The sequence below is a fragment of the Ovis aries genome, chromosome 13 (assembly GCF_016772045.2).
Source record: "Ovis aries strain OAR_USU_Benz2616 breed Rambouillet chromosome 13, ARS-UI_Ramb_v3.0, whole genome shotgun sequence".
NCBI classification, from domain to species: domain Eukaryota; kingdom Metazoa; phylum Chordata; class Mammalia; order Artiodactyla; family Bovidae; genus Ovis; species Ovis aries.
The window spans coordinates 37,760,153-37,784,193 of NC_056066.1; the positions used below are offsets into that span (position 1 = coordinate 37,760,153).

At 48.4% G+C, this 24,041-nt stretch overlaps 1 protein-coding gene and 2 long non-coding RNA genes across 8 annotated transcripts in view; 1 reads left to right on the forward strand and 2 right to left on the reverse strand.

Moving 5' to 3' along the window:
- LOC121816326 (uncharacterized) overlaps positions 1-7,118 on the forward strand; it is a 30,131-nt gene extending 23,013 nt beyond the window's left edge. For both annotated transcript variants that reach the window (XR_006055878.2, XR_009595913.1), the window contains exon 3: positions 6,985-7,118. This is a non-coding gene — a long non-coding RNA (uncharacterized LOC121816326). The remainder of the gene's footprint in view (positions 1-6,984) is intronic.
- Positions 7,119-12,218: 5,100 nt separating this feature from the next.
- On the reverse strand, positions 12,219-12,654 carry LOC114108777 (cytochrome c). Its single transcript, XM_027976725.3, has one exon. It carries the CDS (start codon positions 12,581-12,583, stop codon positions 12,266-12,268), a length of 318 nt encoding a protein of 105 aa, XP_027832526.1. The 5' UTR covers positions 12,584-12,654; the 3' UTR covers positions 12,219-12,265.
- A 2,899-nt stretch (positions 12,655-15,553) lies between these two features.
- Positions 15,554-22,021, reverse strand: LOC105613248 (uncharacterized). 5 transcript variants are annotated; one of them, XR_001044463.5, is made up of 5 exons: positions 21,842-22,021; positions 19,428-19,615; positions 16,772-17,195; positions 16,282-16,335; positions 15,554-15,868 (listed from the first exon to the last, which is right to left on the reverse strand). It is a non-coding gene; the product is annotated as an uncharacterized LOC105613248 (long non-coding RNA). The 5 variants fall into 5 exon arrangements; XR_009595916.1 differs by having other exon boundaries at positions 16,282-17,195; XR_006055879.2 differs by adding an exon at positions 20,024-20,193 and having other exon boundaries at positions 15,554-17,195.
- Positions 22,022-24,041: the final 2,020 nt, after the last annotated feature.

Consider the following 24,041-nt stretch of genomic DNA (forward strand, 5'->3'; position numbering starts at 1 on the left):
TCACCTCCACTAGCTTTGTTCATAGTGATCCTTCCTAAGGCCCACTCGACTTCACATTTCAGGATGTCTGGCTCTAGGTGAGTGGTCACACCATCGTGATTATCTGGGTCTTGAAGCTATTATTTGTACAGTTTCTTCTGTGTATTCTTGCCACCTCTTCTTAATATCTTCTGACTTAGGGTTGACCAAAAAGTGGGGCAGGGGAAGTCCTGTTTCCAGGGACAGGAATTAAGGCTTTGCTCTAGAATAGGCAGGAGGTGGGGGAGGTGGAGGGGCCCCTCTCTGTCTTGTAGATACCACAGAGGCACTGGAATTCCACGGTCTGTGCTTGTTTATCAAGCACTTATCAAGCACCATCTGTGTGCCAAGCACCGCCAGGGGAAACCACAGCTCCTTGAGATCAGGGAGCTCTCAGAGTCCAGAGGCATCTAGCAACAGACTGCTGAAGGCAACAGGGAAGCACATAGAGCCACAGAAACAGGAGAGGAACCAGCTCCAAGGCCCAGGGAGCACCTGGAAACCTCCCTGTCAGGGAGCTGGTCTCCAAGGAGGACCGCTCACATGGGCAGAGAGCATCGTCAGCTCTTGGATGTGTGGTAGGTCTCATTTGCTCAGCTGGGGAGATGGGCTGTGTTCCTTAGCCCCATTCAGCTGATGGAAAAGTAGAGGCCCAGAGAGTAAGTATCATCTTCCCCAAGAGCAGGCTTTTAGTAAAAGGGTATTCTCTCAGATCCTAAAGAGCCAGTTCGCTCAGCTTCCAGGAGTTTACCAGAAGACCAGAGATGAGGGGGAGGAGAGAGGCTGGACAGATAGCCAGGCTGGCTGGCCACAGGCCCGGTGCAGGGTCTGGACTTTGTCCTGTGTGGGCGCGGCGAGCCTGCACACAAGTGTCCACACCCCCATGTTGCTCCGCCAGCTGTAAGACCAGACTTTGTCCCTGTGACTCCTAGAACTTCCTGAAACAGGGCTCCTCACCACGACACATGGATTAAATGTAGTGATTTAAAACAAAGCTGTTGGAGAGAGCAAGGGCCATTCCCACCAAGAAATCCTTTCCTCATCTTCCTGTCTTTGCAGTGTCCACACAGGCACGAGGAGGATAAGGGGGTGCCATCATTTATTGGGCACTGGGTGAGCCAGACCCTCTGCTGGGACCCTCACAAATATCAGTCCCTTCCATCCTTCAAATCAGAACCCTGGGGCAAGAGTCATGAGCAGGAAGCCACCTGGAATGAGAAGACGGAAGCCTGCCTCTGGCTGAGCCATGCAGACATCTCAGGAGGTTGGGGATGGGGGATTTGACTCTTTTCCCCCCACCAATGCTGCAGGCTGGGGAGGCAGAGGCCTCTCCTGCTTCACTCGGAGCCCAGGCAGGCCGGGGAGCAGGCACAGGGAGCCTCTCGGCAAGGTGAGGTTAGACCAAGTAGGAGGCCCTGGCCAGCTTTGGCACCTGGTAGGTGGAGCAGCCAGACTTACTGAATAAAAAAGGCAAGATGCTATTTACATTTGAATTTCAGATCAATCAGAAATAAGGTGTAGTATAAGGTGTTCCATGGACTAGGGCTGTTGGGGTAGGGAACAAAGAGACAGGGACAGATTTAGGATTTGATGAGGAGATAGGCTCTGGGGGATTGCCATGAACTGGATGCAGGAGCCAGAGAAATCGGGATCCCCCAGGCTCCAGGCTTACAGCAATTGTATGGTTAGTGGGACCACTGAGTGAGCAAAGGCAATGGAGCAGGGTCAGATTAGCGAGGGGAACCAGGGGCTCTGTTTCTGGCTGTTAAGTTGAAGGTGTTTATTTGAGCCCCATGTGGAGGTTGCACAAGTCTGGGACTTAAGAAGGGACCTACTAGGGGCCTATCAGCATGTGGATGGAATTTAAAGCAATGGTTCTGGACGTGACCACCTGGAGCATGAGAGGGCAGAGACAGTGGTCCTGAACTTGACCTTGACCTTGAAGACTCTCAATATTTGCAGGTCATCCAGAGAGGGAAAGGCAGCCAAGGAAACAGAGTCAGAGCGGCCAGGGAGGTGGGAGGAAAGTCTACTGGGGCAGTAGACGCAACAGAGAAGGGTGTTTCTAGAAGGCACGGGCAGACTGTGCTGAATGCTGCAAGGAGGTAGGGAGCGGAAGCCAAGGCTGGCCTGCAGTGGACTGAAGGCAGAATTAGAGGGGAAGGTGCAGAGGGCCATCAAGGAATCCTGCAGTGTGGGTGGGGCTGGAGGCAGAGGGAACCAGGAGGCAGTGTGGTCCACAGTTCAGTTCAGTTCAGTTCAGTCGCTCAGTCCTGTCCGACTGTTTGCGACCCCATGAACCGCAGTACCCCAGGCCTCCCTGTCCATCACCAACTCCCGGAGACCACCCAAACCCATGTCCATTGTGTCAGTGATGCCATCCAACCATCTCATCCTCTGTCGTCCCCTTCTCCTCCTGCCCTCAATCTTTCCCAGCACCAGGGTCTTTTCCAATGAGTAAGCTCTCCCCATCAGGTGGCCAAAGTATTGGAGTTTCAGATTCAACATCAGTCCCTCCAATGAATACCCAGGATTGGTCTCCTTTAGGATGGACTGGTTGGCTCTCCTTGCAGTCCAAGGGACTCTCAAGAGTCTTTTCCAACACCATAGTTCAAAAACATCAAATCTTCAGCACTCAGCTTTCTTTATACTCCAACTCTCACATCCATACATGACTACTGGAAAACCATAGCCTTGACTAGATGGACCTTTGCTGGCAAAGTAATATCTCTGCTTTTAAATAAGCAATCTACTTTGGTCATAACTTTCCCTCCAAGGAGTAAGTGTCTTAATTTCATGGTTGCAATCACCATCCGCAGTGATTTTGGAGCCCAGAAAAATTAAGTCAGCCACTGTTTCCAATGTTTCCCCATCTATTTGCCATGAAATGATGGGACCAGATGCTATGATCTTAGTTTTCTGAATGTTGAGCTTTAAGCCAACTTTTTCACTCTCTTCTTTCACTTTCATCAAGAGACTCTATTTCTTCTTCACTTTCTGCCATAAGAGTGGTGTCAGCTGCATATCTAAGGTTATTGATATTTCTCCCGGCAGTCTTGATTCCAACTTGTGCTTCCTCCAGCCCAGCATTTCTCATGATGTACTCTGCATATGTTAAATAAGCAGGGTGACAACATACAGCCTACAACATACTCCTTTTCCTATTTGGAACCAGTCTGTTGTTCCATCTCCAGTTCTAACTGTTGCTTCCTGACCTGCATATAGGTTTCTCAAGAGGCAGGTCAGGTGGTCTGTATTCCCATCTCTTTCAGAATTTTCCACAGTTTATTGTGATCCACACAGTCAAAGGCTTTGGCATAGTCAATAAAGCAGAAATAGATGTTTTTCCAGAACTCTCTTGCTTTTTTGATGATCCAGTGGATGTTGACGATTTGATCTCTGGTTCCTCTGCCTTTTCTAAATCCAGCTTGAATATCTGGAAGTTCACGGTTCATGTATTGCTGAAGCCTGGCTTGGAGAATGTTGAGCATTACTTTACTAGCATGTGAGATGAGTACAATTGTGCAGTAGTTTGAGCATTCTTTGGCATTACCTTTCTTTGGGATTGGAATGAAAACTGACCTTTTCCAGTCCTGTGGCCACTGCTGAGTTTTCCAAATTTGCTGGCATATTGAGTGCAGCACTTTCACAGCATCATCTTTCAGGATTTGAAACAGCTCAACTGGAATTCCATCACCTCCACTAGCTTTGTTCATAGTTATCCTTCCTAAGGCCCACCTGACTTCACATTCCAGGATGTCTGGCTCTAGGTGAATGATCACACCATTGTGATTATCTGGATCATGAAGCTCTTTTTTGTACAGTTCTTCTGTGTATTCTTGACACCTCTTCTTAATATCTTCTGCTTCTGTTACATCCATACCATTTCTGACCTTTATTGAGCCCATCTTTGCATGAAATGTTCCCTTGGTATCTCTAATTTTCTTGAAGAGATCTCTAGTCTTTCCCATTCTATTGTTTTCCTCTATTTCTTTGCATCAATTGCTGAGGAAGGCTTTCTTATCTCTTCTTGCTATTCTTTGGAACTCTGCATTCAAATGGATATATCTTTCCTTTTCTCCTTTGCTTTTCGCTTCTCTTCTTTTCAGAGCTATTTGTAAGGCCTCCCCAGACAGCCATTTTGCTTTTTTGCATTTCTTTTTCTTGGGGATGGTCTTGATCCCTGTCTCCTGTACAATGTCATGAACCTTATTCCATAGTTCATCAGACACTCTATCAGATCTAGTCCCTTAAATCTATTTCTTACTTCCACTGTGTAGTCATAAGGGATTTGATTTAGGTCCTACCTCAATGGTCTAGTGGTTTTCCCACTTTCTTCAATTTAAGTCTGAATTTGGCAATAAAGAGTTCATGATCTGAGCCACAGTCCACTCCCAGTTTTGTTTTTGGTGACTGTATAGAGCTTCTCCATCTTTGGCTGCAAAGAATATAGTCAATCTGATTTCGGTGTTGACCATCTGGTAATATCCACGTGTAGAGTCTTCTCCTGTGTTGTTGGAAGTGGGTGTTTGCTATGACCAGTGTGTTCTCTTGGCAGAACTCTGTTAGCCTTTGCCCTGCTTCATTCTGTACTCCAAGGCCAAATTTGCCTGTTACTCCAGGTGTTTCTTGGCTTCCTACTTTTGCATTCCAGTCCCCTATAATGAAAAGGACATCTTTTGGGGGTGTTAGTTCTAGCAGGTCTTATAGGTCTTCACAGAACTGTTCAACTTCAGCTTCTTCAGCATTACTGGTCAGGCCATAGACTTGGATTACCGTGATATTGAAGCTTCCATCCATAACTTTTGGGGTACATTGCTATCTGGAGGCATAGAGACAAACCTTGACCACCCCCCTCTAACTGGCAGTGGAACCCTGGACAAATCAGGTCAAATGGAAATGGACTAAGGGTCTTTGAAAGTGTGTTAAGTGACACAAAAGAGTGTGAGGGATGAACACACACAACAATGTGGATGGATTTCAGAACTATTACAGAGTGAGAATCCCATGGAATGAGGAGCCTGGTAGGCTACAGTCCACGGGGTAGCAAAGAGTCGGACACGACTGAGCGACTTCACTTTCTTTTTCGTTCTTTCTACTTTGTGAGAGAAGCCAGCCTCAAAAGAGTCTCTGCAGTTGGACACCATTTATGTGAAGGTCAAGAACAGGCAAAACTCATCAAAGATGAAATAAAGATGTGAACTATGGCTGCCTCTGGGGGCAGTGAGGGGGAGGGTGGACCAGGAAGGGGCTTGAGGGCACCATCTGGGTGACAGCGACAATGGCCTGAACCTTGACAGGGTTCTGATTCACACAGGCAGATGCTTTTGTCAAAACTTGGCAGATGGCATGCTTAAGATTTGGAAACTTCATTGCATGTAAATTTCACCTGAGAAAAATGAACTGTAAAGTAATTATTCAACAGAATGATACATGAGCTGAAGTGTTTAGGGGTGAAGTCTGCAACTCTCCTTGAAAGGTATAAAAAGAGATAAGATGGATTGATGGTTAGAGAGCCGGACAGATACACAGTGAAGCAAACAGAGCAAAATGTTATCCAGTGGTAAGTATTTGAATGTTTGCTCAACTTTTTTCAGAATTCACTTAACTTTTCTGTATGTTCAAAAAAATTTTTTTATAATAAAATGTTTGGGAGGGGAATAAAGAAAAAAGGATGTGTGAACACTTTCACCCACTCCCAAGATGTTTGTTGAGTGTTGACTGTACATCGGGTTCTGCGAGACTGGAGTGGTGCTGATGGTGGTCCCAGAGCTGTGGTGTGACATGCGCTCTGAGTGAGTTTTCCTAGAGCAGAGAACTGTCACTGTCCCTTCTCATGGGGGACACCAGAGACTAAGAAAAGCACACAAGTCTTCCAAATTTAAAGAAAGAAGCCACTGGAGCCAGTGGGGTAGGTGAACAGCCAAGCGAACAAATGAGATTTGGATTGGAATATTCAACACATGCTAGAACATTAAAGACAGTCAGATTTGGAAACAACTGCTTCAGCCCCAGAGGTTAAAATATGCTCCATCTAATTCGCCTACTGTCAGGGGTGGGGGTGGGGAGGTTGAAAAATGTTCCAGTCCCTATGTCTATACAGCAGGAGAACATGAAACCCAGATGCCTCCACCCAGGATGTATCCTCACTGCCTTGTTTGAAGAGTCAAAGTTTGGCAGCAGCTGACATGTATATTGTGGGGGTGGGGTCCTGGTTAAGTCATTTATGCATGCTTAGACACTTCAATCATGTCCAGCTCTTTGTGACCTCAGGGTAGCCTGCCAGGCTTTTGTCCATGGGATTTTCCAGAGAAGAATACTGGAGTGGGTTGCCACATTCTTCTTCATGAGGTCTTCCCAACCCATGTCTCCTATGTCTCCTGGCTTGTAGGCAGATTCTTTACCCACTGAGCCATCAGGGAAGCCCTCAGTCATTTATGGTGGTTTACAAATGCAGTGGAATTCTCCAGCTGTTAAAAATGAGTGCAGTAGCTCTATATGTCCTGGACTTCGAATAGCTGAAATTTTAATGTAAAGTAAAAATAACAATAAATATTTATATAAATGATCTTAATTATATTAATTATGTCAGAAATGTGTGTAGACATATACAGATGAATATAAACATGTATCTCTCTATATATTATGCTCCTCTGTCCATAGAATTCTGCAGGCACAGGTACTGAAGTAGGTTGCTATTCCCTTCTCCAGGGGATCTTCCCGACCCAGGGGTTGAACCTGGGTCTCCTGCATTGAAGGCAGATTCTTTACCATCTGAGCCACCAGGGAAACCCCATATATTATGTCCTGCATGTCTGCCCAAATCCATATGTTGAACCTGTAACCCCCAATGTGGTGGTATGAGGAGGTGGGACCTTTGGGAGGTAATTAGGATTAGATGAGGTCATCAGGGTGGGGCCCCCAGCATGGAGTTAGTGTCCTTATATGGAGTTCCCTCTCTACCAGGTGAAGACATGGTGAGAAGTTGGAATCTTCAGCCAAGAACTGGGCCCTTGCCAGACACCAAATCTTTGGGCTCTCTGATTTTGAACTTCCCAGCCTCTGCAACTGTGAGAAATAAATGTTTATTGTCTAAACCACACAGTCTGTGCTATTTTTGTTACAGTAGTCTGAGCTTAGACAGTATATAAATGTACACATACACACACAGCCCCATGAAAATGTTCACCAAAATGCCAATAAAGCCACTTTTCTGTGATGGAATTTGAATTATTTTTTTCTTCACTTGGTCTTCCCTGGTAGCTCAGACACTAAAGAATCCACCTGCAATGCAGGAGTCCTCAGTTCGATCCCAGATCTCCTGGGGAAGGGAACGGCTACCCACTCCAGTATTCTGGCCTGAAGAATTCCATGGACAGAGGAGCCTGGCGGGCTACATACAGTCCATAGGGTCACAAAGAGTCGGACATGACTGAGCAACTTTCCCTTTCACTTTTTCTTCACTTTCTGTATTGTTTAAAATGTTCACAATAAGCATCATTTTCGTGAAGCAGTTCTCTTTAAAAATATTTCTTGGAGTAAACTGACACTTGCAAAATCCCCGCAAATGTGTCCTCCTCACTCTGAGTCCAGAAGCAGGAGGAGCTTTAAGAGGGTGGGTGAGCTGGGGACCCTCTCCTGAGTAATTCAGGGCATTTCTATTTTCTCCTGAGCCCTGAGACAGGAGAAGTGATATCATTTGTGGAGCCAGGGAAAAATCAAATTGTAAACTGTAGAGCTCCTTGTTCAAAAATCATGAAGAATTTCAAGATGCTGATAGCAGAGCATTAAGCCAAGCGTGAGACTCTGGTGAGCACAGGGTCTATATGAGGCCCACCCAGCCTGGCGAGACCATCTGGGAAGTAGCTGGCGAGGCAGCCAGAAAAAATGGTGCAGGAGGAACTAACTGTGGCCTTAGCAGGCTGAGTGAGGGATCCTCACGGACCATCAGCTCACCGGGAGTCTCCCCAGGGCCAGCGTGAGAAACATTCCGTACCTGAGTCTTGGAAGGCTGCCCTTTGGAGTGTGCAAACCCCACAGCCCCGTTCATGGTGGGTGGGGGTTGTTGAGCTGCTTTAATTAGCAAGGGGGCATCAGGAGAGCCTCCTGCCCTGGGATAGAGTGAGCCCTTTGGAAGCAGCAGCCATCCACGGTGTGGCACCTTCTCCTGGGAACCCTCAGACAAACCCTGGGAGCCCCCAGCCCAGCCCTCCATCCCCCTGGCCAGGTCTCCCTGGGGCCCTGTGACCACCTCATCCAGCTGCTCATGGAAAACCTGCTCCAGTGCCCTGACTCTGGCCACAAGGAGACCCTGTGTCCGATCAGCAGTACAAAGGCAGGTCTGTGAGGGGAGGGCAGGGACGAGGGCGCGGGCAGGGGCTCCCACACGGTCCTCGGGCTATGGATTGGGCTAAGGGCTCCACGAACTCTCTGCTAACCAGTTCCAGCCACTAGCTGTCCACACCCTCCAGCCCAGCGGAAAGGGACCCCAGAGATGGAAGTGAAGACCAGCAGCACACAGCCAGCCCGTCCAGCGGGCACCCGTGTTCCCCTGCTGCCTCCTCCCAGCCGTGCTCCACTGGCAAACCTGTGTTTCCACCGAACCAGAGACCCCTTGAGTCCATGCCCAGCCCCTCTCAACCCTTCAAACGCATCTCCTCCGCGTTCCCCAAGACTCCCTCTGCTGCAAGGACCCTTCACTCCAAGACTTCATACTGGGCACCTGCTGCAAGCCCAGGTCCACGGCAGCATCTCCAGGGCGGGTGCCAACCTCAGCAGGTGCCTTGTCCCCGGCCACCCAAGTGCACACAGCAGGCGCTCAGTAGGTGGACCTCCTCCGAGCCGACTGAACTGAAGGCTGGGCCTCTACCTTGAGCACTCGCAGGGCTTCCTTGCTCCAGCTGAAGGTGCTCAGACAGCACCTCAGCTGCGGGCAAGGGTGAACAGACGGAATGGGGGTGGTGAGGTCTGGGGGCGGTGAGGTCTGATGCCGCCAGGAGCCACCTCCACCCACGAGGGTCAGAAGCCTTTGGATGCTTCCCGCAGCTTCCTCTCCCAGTAGGGCAATTCTGGGGTGCATCCCACCTGCTTCTTCGGGTGGTGCCAGCAGGATGGGGTCCCAGGTGCCCCATAGGAACTGCCCACGAATGCATTGTGACCTCCCCTTCCAGCCTCCTTGCCATCTCTCCCCATGCTGGGGCATCATCTGGCAAATACCTGCCTGCACTGGGCTGGCGCAGGTCCCTCTGGCACAGAACTTCATCCCAGGCCTCCTCTCAGCCCCTGTTTCCCTCACACGTGAAAAACATTTGTCCCCCATCTGTCAAGCATCAGGCAGGGGTGCCTTGGAGTGAGGAGAAACCTTCTGTAGGCCCCCTCCCCCTGTTCTCGGCAGTGGGGGAGGTGGGGAGAAAGAAAGTAGAACCTGGAAAGGAGAGGCAGGGAGAGAAGGTCTGAGTGTTGGGTACCTGGACACCACAGCCCAGGGCTGAGCACCCTCACTGGCTTCTCCAGAAAGGCCCTGCAGGCTTAGGACCTGCCCTGCCCCCCAAGCCCTGGAAAACTCAGCGCTATGGCAGAAAGCAAAGAGGAACTAAAGAGCCTCTCGAGGAAAGTAATAGAGGAGAGTGAAAAAGCTGGCTTAAAACTCAACATTCAAAAAACAGATCATGGCATAGGATCCCATCATTTCATGGCAAATAGATGGGAAACAATGGAAACAGTGACAGACTTTATTTTCTTGGGCTCCAAAATCACTGTGGATGGTGACTGCAGCCACGAAATTAAAAGACAATGCTTGCTCCTTGGAAGGAAAGTTATGACAAACTTAGACAGCTTATTAAAAAGCAGAGTCATTACTGTTCCAACAAAGGTCCATATAGTCAAAGCTATGGTTTTTCTAGTAGTCATGTATGGTTGTAAGAGTTGGACAATAAAGAAAGCTGAGCTCTGAAAAATTGATCCTTTCAAACTCTGGTGTTGGAGAAGACTCTTGAGAGTCCCTTGGACTGCAAAGAGATCCAACCAGTCAATCCTAAATGAAATCAACCCTGAATATTCATTGGAAGGACTGATGCTGAAGCTGAAGCACCAATATTTTGGCTACCTGATATGAAGAGCTGATTCATTGGAAAAGACCCTGATGCTGGGAAAGATTGAAGGCAGGAGGAGAAGGGGGCGACAGGGGACAAGATGGTTAGATGGCATCACTGACTCCATGGGCATGAGTTTGAGCAAGCTCCAGGAGATAGTGAAGGACAGGGAAGCCTGGCACGTTGCAGTCTATGGGGTCACAAAGAGTGATTGAAGTGAGGGCTTGTGTTGCCTCAGTGTCTGGTCCCCCTCTTCCTGGTGGGTACAGCCTTGGGGAGACTGGAAGGAGATGCAGGGAGGGCTCAGGGCATTGATCCACCCCTGTCCCCCAGCTAGCCAGCAACTGGAGCCCCTCTTCCTGCTCTCTGCTGGCCAGTGCTGCTAGTGGACACCTCATCAGCCCTTGCAGTTCTCTCCACTCTCCCCACCTGGCTGTGAACAGCCCCTCCATTGGGAAAATGTCCTTAGGGACCCCCACTGAGTTGCTGCTGGTCTCTTGTTGTCCTGACAAGAGTGGAGGCCAGGAGGCCACCCCACTCCAGCCTTTTTCCATGTCTGGAAAATGGGTGTGACGATAGCAATGCTAACATCTCGATGATCTCAAAACGACAAATGACAGGCCCTTCTTCAGACCCACTTGAGGAAGAGGAAATTCTCAGAAGGCACTGGGGCCCCTGCCGTGATGGAGGAACCCGAGCCAGGGTCTATGACTGGTTCCTTTTGTCTTTCTGTCCTTCCCCCTTCTCCGCTGCATCTCACATACACCCAGCTAAGCTTCCCCTCCAGCTCACCAGTCCTTTCGGTCTCAATCAATATAGACGTTATTGCACAAAAACGACTCACATGTGTACGGCGGGAGCCTGCTTCTGTTCACTGATCACCAGGCGCCTCGCCCACCCTGCTGTATGTTCCTTTGCTCTGCAGCCACATGGCCCCACATCTTCTGGGTGTCCTACTAACCTTTACTCCCTTGACCTTTACACCCTAACCCCGGGGTGTTTTTGCAGTAACTGTCACCAGTGTCTGGAGCACAAGTCCTTTTAGAGTCCTCTCCCAGGATCCTTTTTTTTTGCCCGCACAGCTTGTGAGATTTTAGTTCCTTGACCAGAGATGGAACCTAGCACCCTCAGCACTGAGCGTGTGGAGTCCTAACCATTAGGCCGCCAGGGAAGTCTCAGGGTCCCTTCAGAAGCAGATGCTGCCTTCCTCTCCATCCTGACTGCCTCGCTCCATCCCCAGCCCTTGTCCTGGCTCCCACCTGGAGCTCATGAGACGGTGCGGTGCAAGCATGCCACCCTGTCCTCCAGTCCTGCCCTGACGTTCTCTCCGGGGACAGACCCCTGGGGCACAACATCATCCCATTTGGTCCGTGTTCCCCAGCAGCCATGACTTTTAAAACACCGTTGAGCCTTACACTGAAGAAAACACAAAGCTACTCTTGTCTCCTCCCGGCCAGGCCACCTCTGCTCTTTAAGTTCAGACACTAGCCATTCGATTGAGCACACACATGCGCATCATTCCTAAGGTTTTCTTTCTTTTTTTTTTTTTTTGAGGTGCTAAATACTCTTTATTTGATGCTATACATAAACCACACTAAAATGCCTTTCATTAAGTAAAAGGCTAAATTTTAGACAGAGAATTTTAATTAAATTGGCATAGTTTATAAAACCAAACAGATAAAGTGGACTTTGTCAGTGTATTTTCAATCCTTGCCTTAACAGGCTAATGAACACAACTTGAAACATGTGTGAATCCTCCTCTGTTCTGTGAGACAGTGAAGGGACCTTTTCAGTATTTAAATATATTAATATAACCAGTTATAGAAATCTAAATATAAAACAAATCTCTTATAGGTTTTGAGAAGGAATGCACCATCTCCCTAAAAAGTTTCATATTCCTTATTCAAGTTCAATCATCTCTTTAGAATGGGAAAAGTGATAGTACTTGTTGAACCGGAATTACTATCAAAATTAAAAAAGCTGACCATATTTGTTTAGCCACAGACCAATCTTATTTAAATCAGGACTGTCCAACAGAATTATTCCATCAGCCATTCATGATCTGAATTCTGGTGTATGAGATCAATTTAAATATGGTACACATAAAAAGTCATGAGACACTTCTGTTTCATAATAAATAAGGCAGTGGCCAACTATTACTCATTGGTAGCTTTTTTGAGATAAGCTATCAAGTCCTCCCTCTCTCCCTTCTTCTTAATGCCAGCAAAGATCATCTTGGTTCCAGGGATGTACTTCTTGGGATTCTCCAAGTACTCCATCAGCGTCTCCTCTCCCCAGGTGATACCTTTGTTTTTGTTGGCATCTGTGTAAGAGAATCCAGGAGCCTGACCTGTCTTTCGTCCAAACAGACCATGGAGGTTTGGCCCAGTCTTGTGCTTCCCTCCCTTTTCCACAGTATGGCACTGGGCACACTTCTGAACAAAAATCTTCTTGCCTTTCTCAACATCACCCATTTTTAAATCGTTCTTTTTCTGTGCGCGACCGAGAAGTTCCCGCTCACAAGCCGAACGTCCCGCTTTCTCCTAAGGTTTTCAAAAGAGGAAAAGGATACCCAGAATTTTTTCAAATATTGCACAAAATATAGTTTCAAATATCGTGTCAGGCACAGTCCCTGGGGGCACAGAGGGCACTCAAATGGGGCAATTTGAGGGGAGTTTGATAAGCAGACTGTTGACAAAGGTGCAGGAGGATTCAGTGCCGGGTTAGGCAGAATCCTGGGGTGAGCAATTTCGGGGTTCCTTCCCAGATGATCCAGAGAGAATGACCCACATGAGGTCCTGGACAGGAGCAGGGGACCTCAGGGGAGGGCGGTCCCTGACCTCTGCAGACCCAGAAAGGAAGGAGCTGGGGGATGGGGGGGTCAATATCCAGACCTTGCCTTTCTCCTACCCTGCACGTACCACCCCCCTGGGTGGACCCTGCTGAAAACAGGATGTCCTGGCTTAAATGTCCAGCATCCTGGGACACAGGTCAGAGTAGACAGGGACCAGGGGTGGGGGCCTGGGCGAGGCACAAAGACAGGAGGAGCAGTGGGAGATACTTGCTCACAACAGATTTGAAAGTGTGCAGTGCAATTAGCAATGATGGATTTAGTGAAAAGGGAGTAGTTATTTGCACAACTAAATGCTTTTTGGATTTTACAAACATTGCTAACTAGTTATCTTGAAAATAACAAACTTCCCCCTTGCAAGTAAACTGTAGTTCCATTCATGGACAATTCAGCTGACTCAGCACTCCCAACATCCAGGTAAACCAAATCAGGGCGCACTCATGGGTGGGCTTTGAGTGACGCTCACTTCTGGAAAAGGTCCCCTCTTGCGGTGTTCGATGGCACCTGAATGGGGAGAGGGCAAACAGTTTTCCCAGAAGAAAATTAGAGACTGAGGAAAAAGGAGGCAGATGCTGGAAGGCCAGGAAGCCAGCCAGCCGTCCCACGGAGGCACAAGTTGATATGCAAAGCTCACCCCATTCCTTAGCAGCTAAATGCTGATTGAAACACCAGTCTGTCGTCCCCAACAGTTTGCGAGAATATTTCAGGCAGCCTTCCACTTTGATCTGTTATCTTTAAGCCTGATCAGCACAATCTTTCCTGGTGGCTCAGACAGTAAAGAATCTGCCTGCAATTCGGGAGACCTGGGTTCCATCCCTGGGTTGGGAAGATCCCATGGAGAAGGGAACGGCTACCTACTCCAGTATTCTTGGGCTTCCCTCGTGGATCAGTCAGTAAAGAATCTGCCTCCAGTGCTGGAGACCTGGGTTTGATCCCTGGGTTGGGAAGATCCCCTGGAGGAGGGCATGACAATCCACTCCAGTATTCTTGCCTGGAGAATCCCATGGACAGAGGAGCCTGGCGGGCCGCAGGCTCCTCTGTCCATGGGATCACAAAGAATCAGACGCGACTGAGCGACTAAGCACAGCACAGTCTTTCGCATAGATGTTCCCTCTTGATGCTCCATCAGGGACACTCAGGCCAGCCACGTGAGCCCCTGCCTTGGGTGACCAGGCAGCCAGTGAACATTTCCCGGGAAAGTCCTTGTGATGGAATTTCCTCCTATGCTCTCAGCGCTTGGGAGACGTCATTGCCAAGTGGTGCTTCATCTGTGACGTTGTGTCGAATGACACCTACAGGGACAGACCCACATCCAGCTGGCGGCTCTGCTCAGTGCCAAGGCCCAAGCTGCCCACAGCACCCCAGCCAGCAGACTTGCGGCTGAGTCCAGGTCCCCCGCCGCTGCTCCTGGCACAGAACGTCCACCAGCTCCCTGTTGGACACCTGACCTCAGCTAGAAGTCCCAGACACAGACAGAACCTCCACGTGCTGGCATGGCTGTTCCAAACAGCCTCGTGCAAACCCTCTCCTGGTTCCCTGTCTCTTCTCACCTAACGCACGTGGGTAACTGCCTTTCACAGACGGAAGACGATAGCGAAGCACCACCCTGAACTGGGCAGGACAACATGCAGGAAGCCCAGAAGACACTGCAGATTTAAAGAGCCCTTTTGAACAACTGACCTTTTGAGACAAATCCCAGGGACCTTGGCACAGCCTCTGAGGCGGCAGAGTGGGGAGGGCACGTGAGCCATGGTGACAGGTCACTGACTGCTCAGCTGCACCTCCGGTGCCTTCTTGAAATGCCTATTGTTTCCTGACAGCAGTGGGGGCTGTGGACTGGCTGGCTCCCGGTGTCACATCCCCTCAATGGAAGCCTTTGTCTCCTGCCAGCGGCTCCACGGTTCTTGTCTTCACGATGCATCACCCTCACCCGAAGGCCTGCTCTGTGGACCGTGTCCTGGCAGGGCTCCAAGGAAGTCGTCAATCCCTCCTGGCACGTACAGAAGCACCACTGGCTGAACGGGGAAGCAGAGATCTCCATCCTGGAGCTGGGCTGGAACTAGGTCAACCCAAGTAGGGGAGGATTTCATCACACCCTCCAGCTCCTGATCACCTTCCAGCCACATGGCATCCCGTCCTGCTGTTCCCATGGTAACCAAACTTTCAAATGGACCCCTACCTCTTCCTGGCAATGGGTCCCCCACCACGTTTCATAGAGCTGACCTGCGTGATCAGTTTCGGAAATGGCAGGATGTGACTAGGTCATGATAGACCTTGTGGGTTCCACCTGCTCTCCCCGGGGTCGTGGCTCTGGGGAGAGTCAGCTGCCTCATGCTGAGGACCCCCAAGCAGCCTTGTGGAGAGTCTGTGGGGTAAAGATCTGAGGCCTCCTGCCAACGGCCAGCATGAGCACTTCATCCATGTGAGTGAGTCATCTTGGAAGCCAGTCTTCCAACCCCAGTCAAGCCTTCAGGTGAGTGTAGACCTTGCACCTTGATGACAACCTCACAGGAGACCCTGAGCCAGGACCACACGGCTAAGCCGCTCTTGAATTCCGGACCCACAGAAATGGTGAGACAGTGAACGACTCTTGTTGCTTTAGGCGACTCTATTTTATTACACATTACATGGTGTTATGTAGCTTCATGTTCTGGGTGGTAAAGTTTGAAGGGGTGAGGGGCACGATGCAGAATGGTGGAAAGGAGAGGATGGACAGGGTCAATGACCCAGCACATTTGTTTCCTGATTCCTTACTTCCTGCCCCTCATTATAAAAAAAAGGAAAGAAGTGTTAAAAATATAAGGGTTATCCCAGACATTCCAACCAGCAGTCAGTGCCTAGGATCTCCCCCCAAGCCCCCCAAGAACTGGACGCTGCCCTCCCACAAAGTGTCCCAAATCCTGTTCTCCTAAAAAAAAAAAAAAAAAAAAATTTGAGACAGTGTAGCATGAATGAATGTCAACAGTATAGACAAATACTCTTGACAAATAGAGCCCTGAGCTCCTTTCCAAAGAAATTACTGCCTGGCCAGAACTTCTCAACCCATTGTTCGCTTGGCAATGGGTTCTTCTGAAAATCTAACCTTCTCTCTCAGCTATTTCATCTTAGCTTTATTCTAAAGTTCCAAGCTATTGAGGGACTTCTCTGGGGTCCAGTGGTTAAGATTCTGAGCTTCCAACGCTAGGGGCATTGGTTCAGTCCCTCATGGGGGAAATAAGATCCCACATGCTGTGCAGTGCAGCAAAAAAAAAAAAAAAAAATCATAAAGTGCCAAGCTATTGAACTAACTCATCTCAGCTTGGGGACCACTTTCACTCTTACCTCCAACGTTGTATCACCTTCATATCCGGTGCCGTAGTCTCTCACCATCTGCGTCTGTAATGTTGATTGAAACAGTGACCTGGGCAGAGCTAACTGCAGAGCCCTCTGGCCCTTCTTTGCAGACCCCACCACTGCCTGGGGCCAGAGACCCCTTCATGACAAACACGTTGCAGAGAGCTGTGCAACCTGCCACAAATCCCCCAGAAATACTCTCATTACGAATGAGTTTATGTTAGTCTCTCAGTTGTGTCTGACTCTTTATAACCCCATGGACTGTAGCCCACTAGGCTTCTCTGTCCATGGTATTCTCCAGGCAAGAACACTGGAGTGGGTTGCCATTTCCTTCTCCAGGGGATCTTTCCAACTCAGGGATCGAACCCGGGTCTCCCACATTGCAGCCAAATTCTTTTCTGTCTGAGCCACCAGGGAAGTGAGTTTGCCAATCCATTATCTGAATGCTGACTGGACACAGCTCATTCATGCTACTCACCAGCCTGTCTGCAAACAAAGTGATCTTAGCTTGTGTTTTAGTTTCTGCAGATTCTGTAACAAAGTGCCACAAAGCTGGTGCCTTAAAACAACAGAAATAGATTCTCTCAAGGTTCCAGAGGTCAGAAATCTGAAATCTGTATCACTGGATGCAAACCAAGGTGTGAGCAGGGTTCTTCTCCCTCTGAGGGCTCTGGGGATGGAACTGGTTCCTCATATCTTCCAGCTCTAGTGTCCACTGGCCTTCCTGGGCTGTGGCTGCATCACTCCAGCATCCAAGTCCAGCATCTTCGTCTTTCTCTGCTCTGTCATCAATTCACTCTCTCCTCTCCGTGTGTAGGTCTCCCTCTGCCTGTCTCTTATAAGGACACACAGGATGGCATTTAGGGTTCAGGCAGATAATCCAAGATAATGTCTCAAAATCCCTGTCATAGCAGATGAGGAGATAATTATAGAACATGAAAGCATATAATATTTTTATATAAAAATACATATTTCAATAATTTTGAAAAAATAAAAAGATCCTTGTTACATCTGCCAAGACCCTTTTTCCTTATAACATTAATAGGTCCAGGGATTAGGATCTGATTTCTCAATGGGGTGGGAGGATTATTCAGCTCACCCCCACCAAGTTTTCCCACCTCATGGTCACTTCACTCCTTCCTAATGCTTACAAAGAAGCTTCATCACGCTCTGCTGTATATCATTTTCCTAAAGTTAACCTCAGGATTACCAATATCTCTACTTTTATCAATCCACTGGAGAACTCTACTTCCCCAGACCACATCCCTCTGAACATAAAATTGGGTTCATAATAAATCAAAACAGCATTTCTCAAGTTTGCCATTATTGCTAGTTCTCTAGCCCCCTGGAAACATCAGGACTTCCTAGAATGCACCTCTTAGGTGGAGGCAGGCTAGAGGTTGAGGTCATGATTTCTCAGTTTGGACTTCCTGGGTCTGAACCCTGGCCCCATCACTGTGGCCAGCTGTGCTTTCCAAAGATGGACACCAAAATCTCTCCCGCCGCAATGCTCTTCCTGAGCTCATCAAGAGGTGGAGTCTCTTTCTCCACCCACTTTCATCTAGATTAGCCTATACTGTGCTTTCTCCCACAGAGAAACATAGTGGGAAAGACACTGGGCCTCTTCCGCTGGGCTGGCAGTTTCCTGTTCTTGCCTCTTGGAATATTCTTTCTTGGGATGCTTTTCTCTGAAGCCAGCTACTGGGCTGCGAGCAAGCCCACCACATAGAGACCACTTGTGGCTGCGGTGGCTGACAGGCTTCCAGATGGCCAGCCCTGTCGAGCCTTCAGATGCCTCCAGTCCAATCAACATCTGTCTGCAGCCACAGTAGGCCTCAAATGAAGACCACCCAGTGAGCCCAGACAATGGGCAGGACCACAAATGACAATAAATTGTTGTCTTGGACTGCAAGGAGATCCAACCAGTCCATTCTAAAGGAGATCAGTCCTGGGTGTTCTTTGGAAGGACTGATGCTAAAGCTGAAGCTCCAGTACTTTGGCCACCTCATGCGAAGAGTTGACTCATTGGAAAAGACTCTGATGCTGGGAGGGATTGGGGGCAGGAGGAGAAGGGGACGACAGAGGATGAGATGGCTGAATGACTCGATGGACGTGAGTTTGAGTGAACTCCAGGAGTTGGTGATGGACAGGGAGGCCTGGCGTGCTGTAATTCGTGGGGTCACGAAGAGTTGGACACGACTGAGCAACCGAACTGAACTGAAGCAGTCGAGTCTTGGGATGGCTTATTATACAGCAGTAGATATTCAGATGAGCCACTTACTAACTGCGTAGTCTCAGGTGAGGAACAGGCCTTAGTTGAGGGTCTGGCCAGAAGGAGACTCTACAATAAAGACATGGTGCCTGTAGTTTACCTGGACTCCAGGAAACACAGGTAGGAGAGTGTGGAGGTGAGAAAGGAAGAGAATACAGCCAACAGAAGGAGAGCATTTGTGAGCAGGTTACCATGGTGACCAGTCCCTCCGGGACCCACAATTATCTCCTCAATAAGAAGGTGCAGCCTCTGTGGGAAATGCTATGATGTTTCCTCAGAAACTTAAAATTGCCATATGACCCAGCAATCGCACTTCTCAGTATGCATCCAAAATTATTGAAAGCAGGATCTCGAAGGGGTATTTGCACACTCATGTTCACAGCAGTATTATTCACAACAGCCAAGAGGTGGAAGCTACCCTGGTGTCCATCAGTGGATGAATGGATAAGCAAGATGTGATAAATACATATGGTGGAATATTTTCCAGCCTAAAAAATAAGGAAATTCCGTCACTTGCTGCAACATGGATACACCTTGAGGACTTTATGCTAAATGAAAGAAGCCAGTCACACAAGGACAAATGCTGTGTGATTCTACTTAAGCGCAGTATCTAAAGTAGTCAAATTCATAGAAACAGAAAGTAGAATGGTGGTTATCAGGGACTGGGGGAGGGGAACGAGGAGCTATTCAGTGGGCACATGGTTTCAGTTTTGCAAGATGAAAAGTTTTAGAAATCTGTTGCATAACAAAGTGCCTACCGGTAACACTGCAAAGTCAAAAACGGTTAAGATGGTATGTGCGCTTTTATCATAATAAAAAAAAAAATTGTCTCAGCAAGAAGCAAACAAATTGGGGTATTTACCATCAATTTCCTGGTTGAGGGCATTAACTTGCTCAACCCTCAGAGGATCAGAGGACACCCCTGTGCAGAAATACAGGAAGTCATCAGCCATATGTGATTCTCAGGGTGACCTCTGGATGACCAAGGACCTGGGTAGGGAGCTTATGGAGTCTTATACATCACCTACGTTTGAGTTTTGGTTTCCTCGTCTGTAAAACAAAAATGAGAAGGACCCGCCTGAAAAAAAATAGAAATAGCCACCTGGTCAGACGGTTGTGAAGGCTGTTTTGGGTGACGTAAGCTCCCTACCTCCCGCCCCACCCCCACCCCCACCCAGCCTCTCCAGCCTGAATTTAAGTGTGCAGAGCTTAATCTCAAGCTGGGACCTGCCCCCATCACAGACCCTGCCTCCCCCCTTTCGTTTTTACAAATCAGTGATGTATTTGCCTAGGCCCAAACTTTTGGAATGAGCCTCTGAGTTTTGCAAAGAATGAGGCAGTGGCTCTGGGTCCCAAAGCTGCACTCGGCCTCCCTGGACTCCTCCCAGCTCACAGACGACCCGCTGAGGGATGTGGACACACAGGCAGCCCTCTCACCAACCCCCACCAGCGTGATACCAGGTGGAGTCCTTGTGTAACTGGCTTCTTTCATTGAGCATAGAGTCCTCAAGGCGTATCTATGTTGCAGCATGTGACAGAATTTCCTTATTTTGGGGGGCAGACAAGACTTGGCTCTTCTTTATCTCGATTCTTGCTCCAAGCAGGGCTTTCAAAGCCCCTTCTGGAAGCTGGGAGAAAAGGAGCCAAAATATTTGCAGCGGTTCCAGCTGGTTTTAGGACTCAGGGAGTAGCTATCTTCTTCTTTATGCTTTCAGGATTTTCCACAATAGGCACATTCTATTTTTTTATTGACAGAAAAGCAAATTTGTTTTTTTAAGCAAGCAATTTCAAAGCCCACGTGGTTGCCTCCAGCATTCTTTGTAGTCTCAGCTCATTCTGGGCGTCAGCTTTTCATTATTCTATCTCCTGCCTCTCTGACTTGAGTCCTCCGCCTTTGGACCTCAGCTCCATCCTTCACAGATCTGAGTTAATCGCAGATGCTTGAACAAACCACATCAGCTTCCCTGTATGCGTCCTTTTGATTTCTTACTTCTCTTTTTAAAATTAATTTTTATTGGAGTATTGCTGCTTTACAATGTTGTATTAGTTTCTGCCGTACAGCAAAGTGAATCAGCCATATGTATACATATATCCCATCTTTTTTAAAATTTTCTTCCCATTTAGGACACCGTAAAGAATCCACCTGCCAATACAGGAGACGCAGGTTCGATCCCTGGGTTGGGAAGTTCCCTGAAGAAGGCAATGGCAACCCACTCCAGTGTTCTTGCCTGGAGAAACCCATGGACAGAGGAGCCTGGTGGGCTACAGTCCAAGGGGTGACAAGAGAGTCAAACACGACTGAGCAACTAAACCACAACAACAAGTGAGCAATGAGTAGAGTTCCCTGTGCTCCAGAGTAGGTTCTCATTAGTTATCTGTTTATGTGTAGTATCAATAGTATCAATAGTTACCTATTCACGCGTAGTATCGATAGTATCATAGTATCCAGAGTAGGTTCTCATTAGTTATCATCTACTTATGCATAGTATCAATAGCGTATATATGTCAATCTCATTCTCTCAGTTCATCCCATCCCACTACCTGGGTCTTAATTTTCCTTCTCACTGGGAGTGTTTATAACCAAAATTTGCTTTACAATCTCCCAAACCAAGAAACTGCCCTCACATTCTCTCAGTACGATGCACTGAGCAGAAAGCAGCATCCCTTCCCTAAAATTCTGGCCGAGAATGCATGACTTGAGCCTAATCTGAGGAAACATCAGACAGAGCTAAACCAAGAGAGCATCTGTAACATGACCGGCTCTTTCTCTTCAAAGACGTCAGTGTTGTGAAAGCCTGAGGAGTGGCTTAGGAGAGAGAGAACCATCAGAGGCAACTTGTGATCCTAAATGTCATTTTGTTTAAAAGGATAATATTGGGACAGTTGGCGAAATTTGAATCTGAATGAGGCCTAAGGTGACGTCACTGGGTTGACTGAAGTTCCTGAGTCAGGTAACCACCCTGTGATTCCAGGAGAGAATGTCCTTTGTATTTTTTGGAATTATACCACCAAAGCTTTGGGAGGTAAAGAGTGTCCTAGCTGCAACCTGTTCTCGTATAATTCAGAAACACACACACACGTAGAACGTGGATGAAGAGTAAAAAAGAAGTTCTTTGTTCTATTCTTGGGATTTTTCTGTAAGCCTGAAGTTATGGTGAAATTAAAAGGGAAAAAAAATCCTGCAAACCTCAGGCAGCACAGGCCCATCACCTGCGGTCTGGGCGTTTAGTTCTCTGACCAGAACCTCCCTCCAGTCCACACTCATCCCGCACTCACCACAATGCCCCGCTGACCCGTCAGAACTTCCATTTGGAAACCTCTTAGGGGCCGTCTCCCTAAGGAAGGTGGAGAGGCCTCTCCCTGTCCCGCTGCAGGGCAGGAAGGCCTCTCCGCTACAGATCCTGGATTCTCAACGTCACAGCAGCAGTTCTCACCCTTGGCAGCCCTGAAAACTCCAGGCTGAGGAAACGCCCTTGACGACAAAACACGCAGGCTCTCGGCAGGGGGGCGGGGGCTGGCCAGACCTCCTGAGTCAGAATCTGCACGTTAAACAAGCTTTCTGGATTTCCGGGTAGGGCAGCTTTAAAGGAAATCCCCAGCATCTCACATGTGTGTTGGGGCCCCCAAGCACTTGAGACTCAGGATGGAGTGACTGAGGTGGCAGGCGGGGGTGGGGGGGTGGGGGTGGGGGTTGGGAGGGCAGGGGGAGGGGAAGGGGAGGGGGTATCCCCTCAGGGTGACCCAAAAATCCCTAGTAAAAGATGGTTAACATAACCTAGACAGAGGCACCAGACTGCTGGACCAGAACGGGAGGAAGGAAGCAGAGATCCTGCTGGAGTTAACTGTCCAGAGAGCAGAGTAGGGATGAAGACAACCCCTGCCTGCCCTGTCCGCCCCGCCCCAAGAGCCCCTTGGTCTGCCCTTTGATTTGACCTCCAGAGAATAAAGCTGACACAGCCCCTTGACTCCTAGGAGACGACCCTCTGGTGACACTGAGCAGGAAGACAAGCTCCGAACTAGATGTCTGTCATCGTCACCTGCAGGGGATGTCTGTAGACGTCGCCCTCAGGCGGCACTGCACTCCAGAGTCTCAAGGAAGGTATTATTACCCCCAATTTACAGACGAAGAAACTGAGGCTCAAAGAGATGACTTTGCTTGCCCCAAGCCACAGCAGTTGTTAAGTGGCAAGGCCAGACTGACTTCCAAATCGCTCCGGTTCCACTGGCTTGACAATAAGCTAACTGAAGCTGAACCCTCATCTGGACGTGGTGAGCAGGGGCCTTAACTGGCTGCTGTGCTGAATCTGTTTACTCTCTGCTCTCTCCTTTGCTGAAATGACAGAAACAAAGGTTACTCTAAAGCTGTGACCCTCGGGCATGTGTGGCTATTTAAACTTTAATTACAATTAAATCACATTTACAATTCAGTTTCTCAGTCAGATGAGCCAGGTGTCAAGCACTCAGCAGTTACACATGGCCAGTGGCTACAGAAATCACACAGGACAGATGGCAGAGCAAACTTCCAAAAGTTCCCTTGAACGGGACTAGTCCAGAAAAAATGTATATGCCCTTCACTACCCACAGTCACTCTTCGTTCCAAGTTAACTTTTTAATTTTTAAATGAAATGTCAGACCCACAAAGTTTACTTTTACCTTCTCATTTGTCGAATAGAAACCGGTATTTTCAGCCAGGAAACATCGGGTGTTATTAATAGAAGGGAGGCGCCTGCTGACATCACATGGTATTACAACCTAGCGCAATCAGACACTGGAAACTGGCCAGAGGCTGGCGTCCAACAGCCATCACTGCGGGATCCAGGAATCCACAGGTGTGGGAGAAAACCCATGTCAAGAGGAGATCCGGGATGAGGCTCCAGGAGGAGACACGGAGCCAGAGAATTCATCCATCAGCAAGCTGAAATCTCCAGCATTATACACCACGTGCCTGACACTAAGGACTTAAATGACTGATTGTTGGATTGATTGCTTGATTCTTAGGATTCTAGAATGGCACCACCGAGCATTTAACCTTCTTATCATTTTTTTTCTCCAACTGGACATATCCTTTATGTTATGAAGTCAATGGAGAAACAAGGGATCTCTGTTTAGCTGACATGAAAGTGTTCAATAACCAAGGGAGGTTAGAACTTCATGAAATCATCAGGAACAAGATGTCAAGTTTTCTGAGTCTCTGTTGTGGACACAGTGGGGGAAGGAGAGGGAGGGATGAATTGGGAGAGTAGAGCTGACATATATATAGTCCCATGTACAAAATAGGTAGCTAGTGCAAAGCTGCTGCAAAGCACAGGGAGGTCAGCTCAGTGCTCTGTGATGAGCTGGAGGGGAGGGATGGGGCAGTGGGAGGGAGGCTCAAGAGGAAGGGAATATATGTACACTGATAGCTGACTCACGTTGCTGCACAGCAGATACCAGCACAGCACTGTAAAACAATCATCTTCCAATTTAAAAAATCATA

Bases quoted from the DNA above. Each gene is read 5' to 3' on its own strand.
- LOC114108777 (XM_027976725.3), bottom strand. From the start codon at position 12,583: ATGGGTGATGTTGAGAAAGGCAAGAAGATTTTTGTTCAGAAGTGTGCC.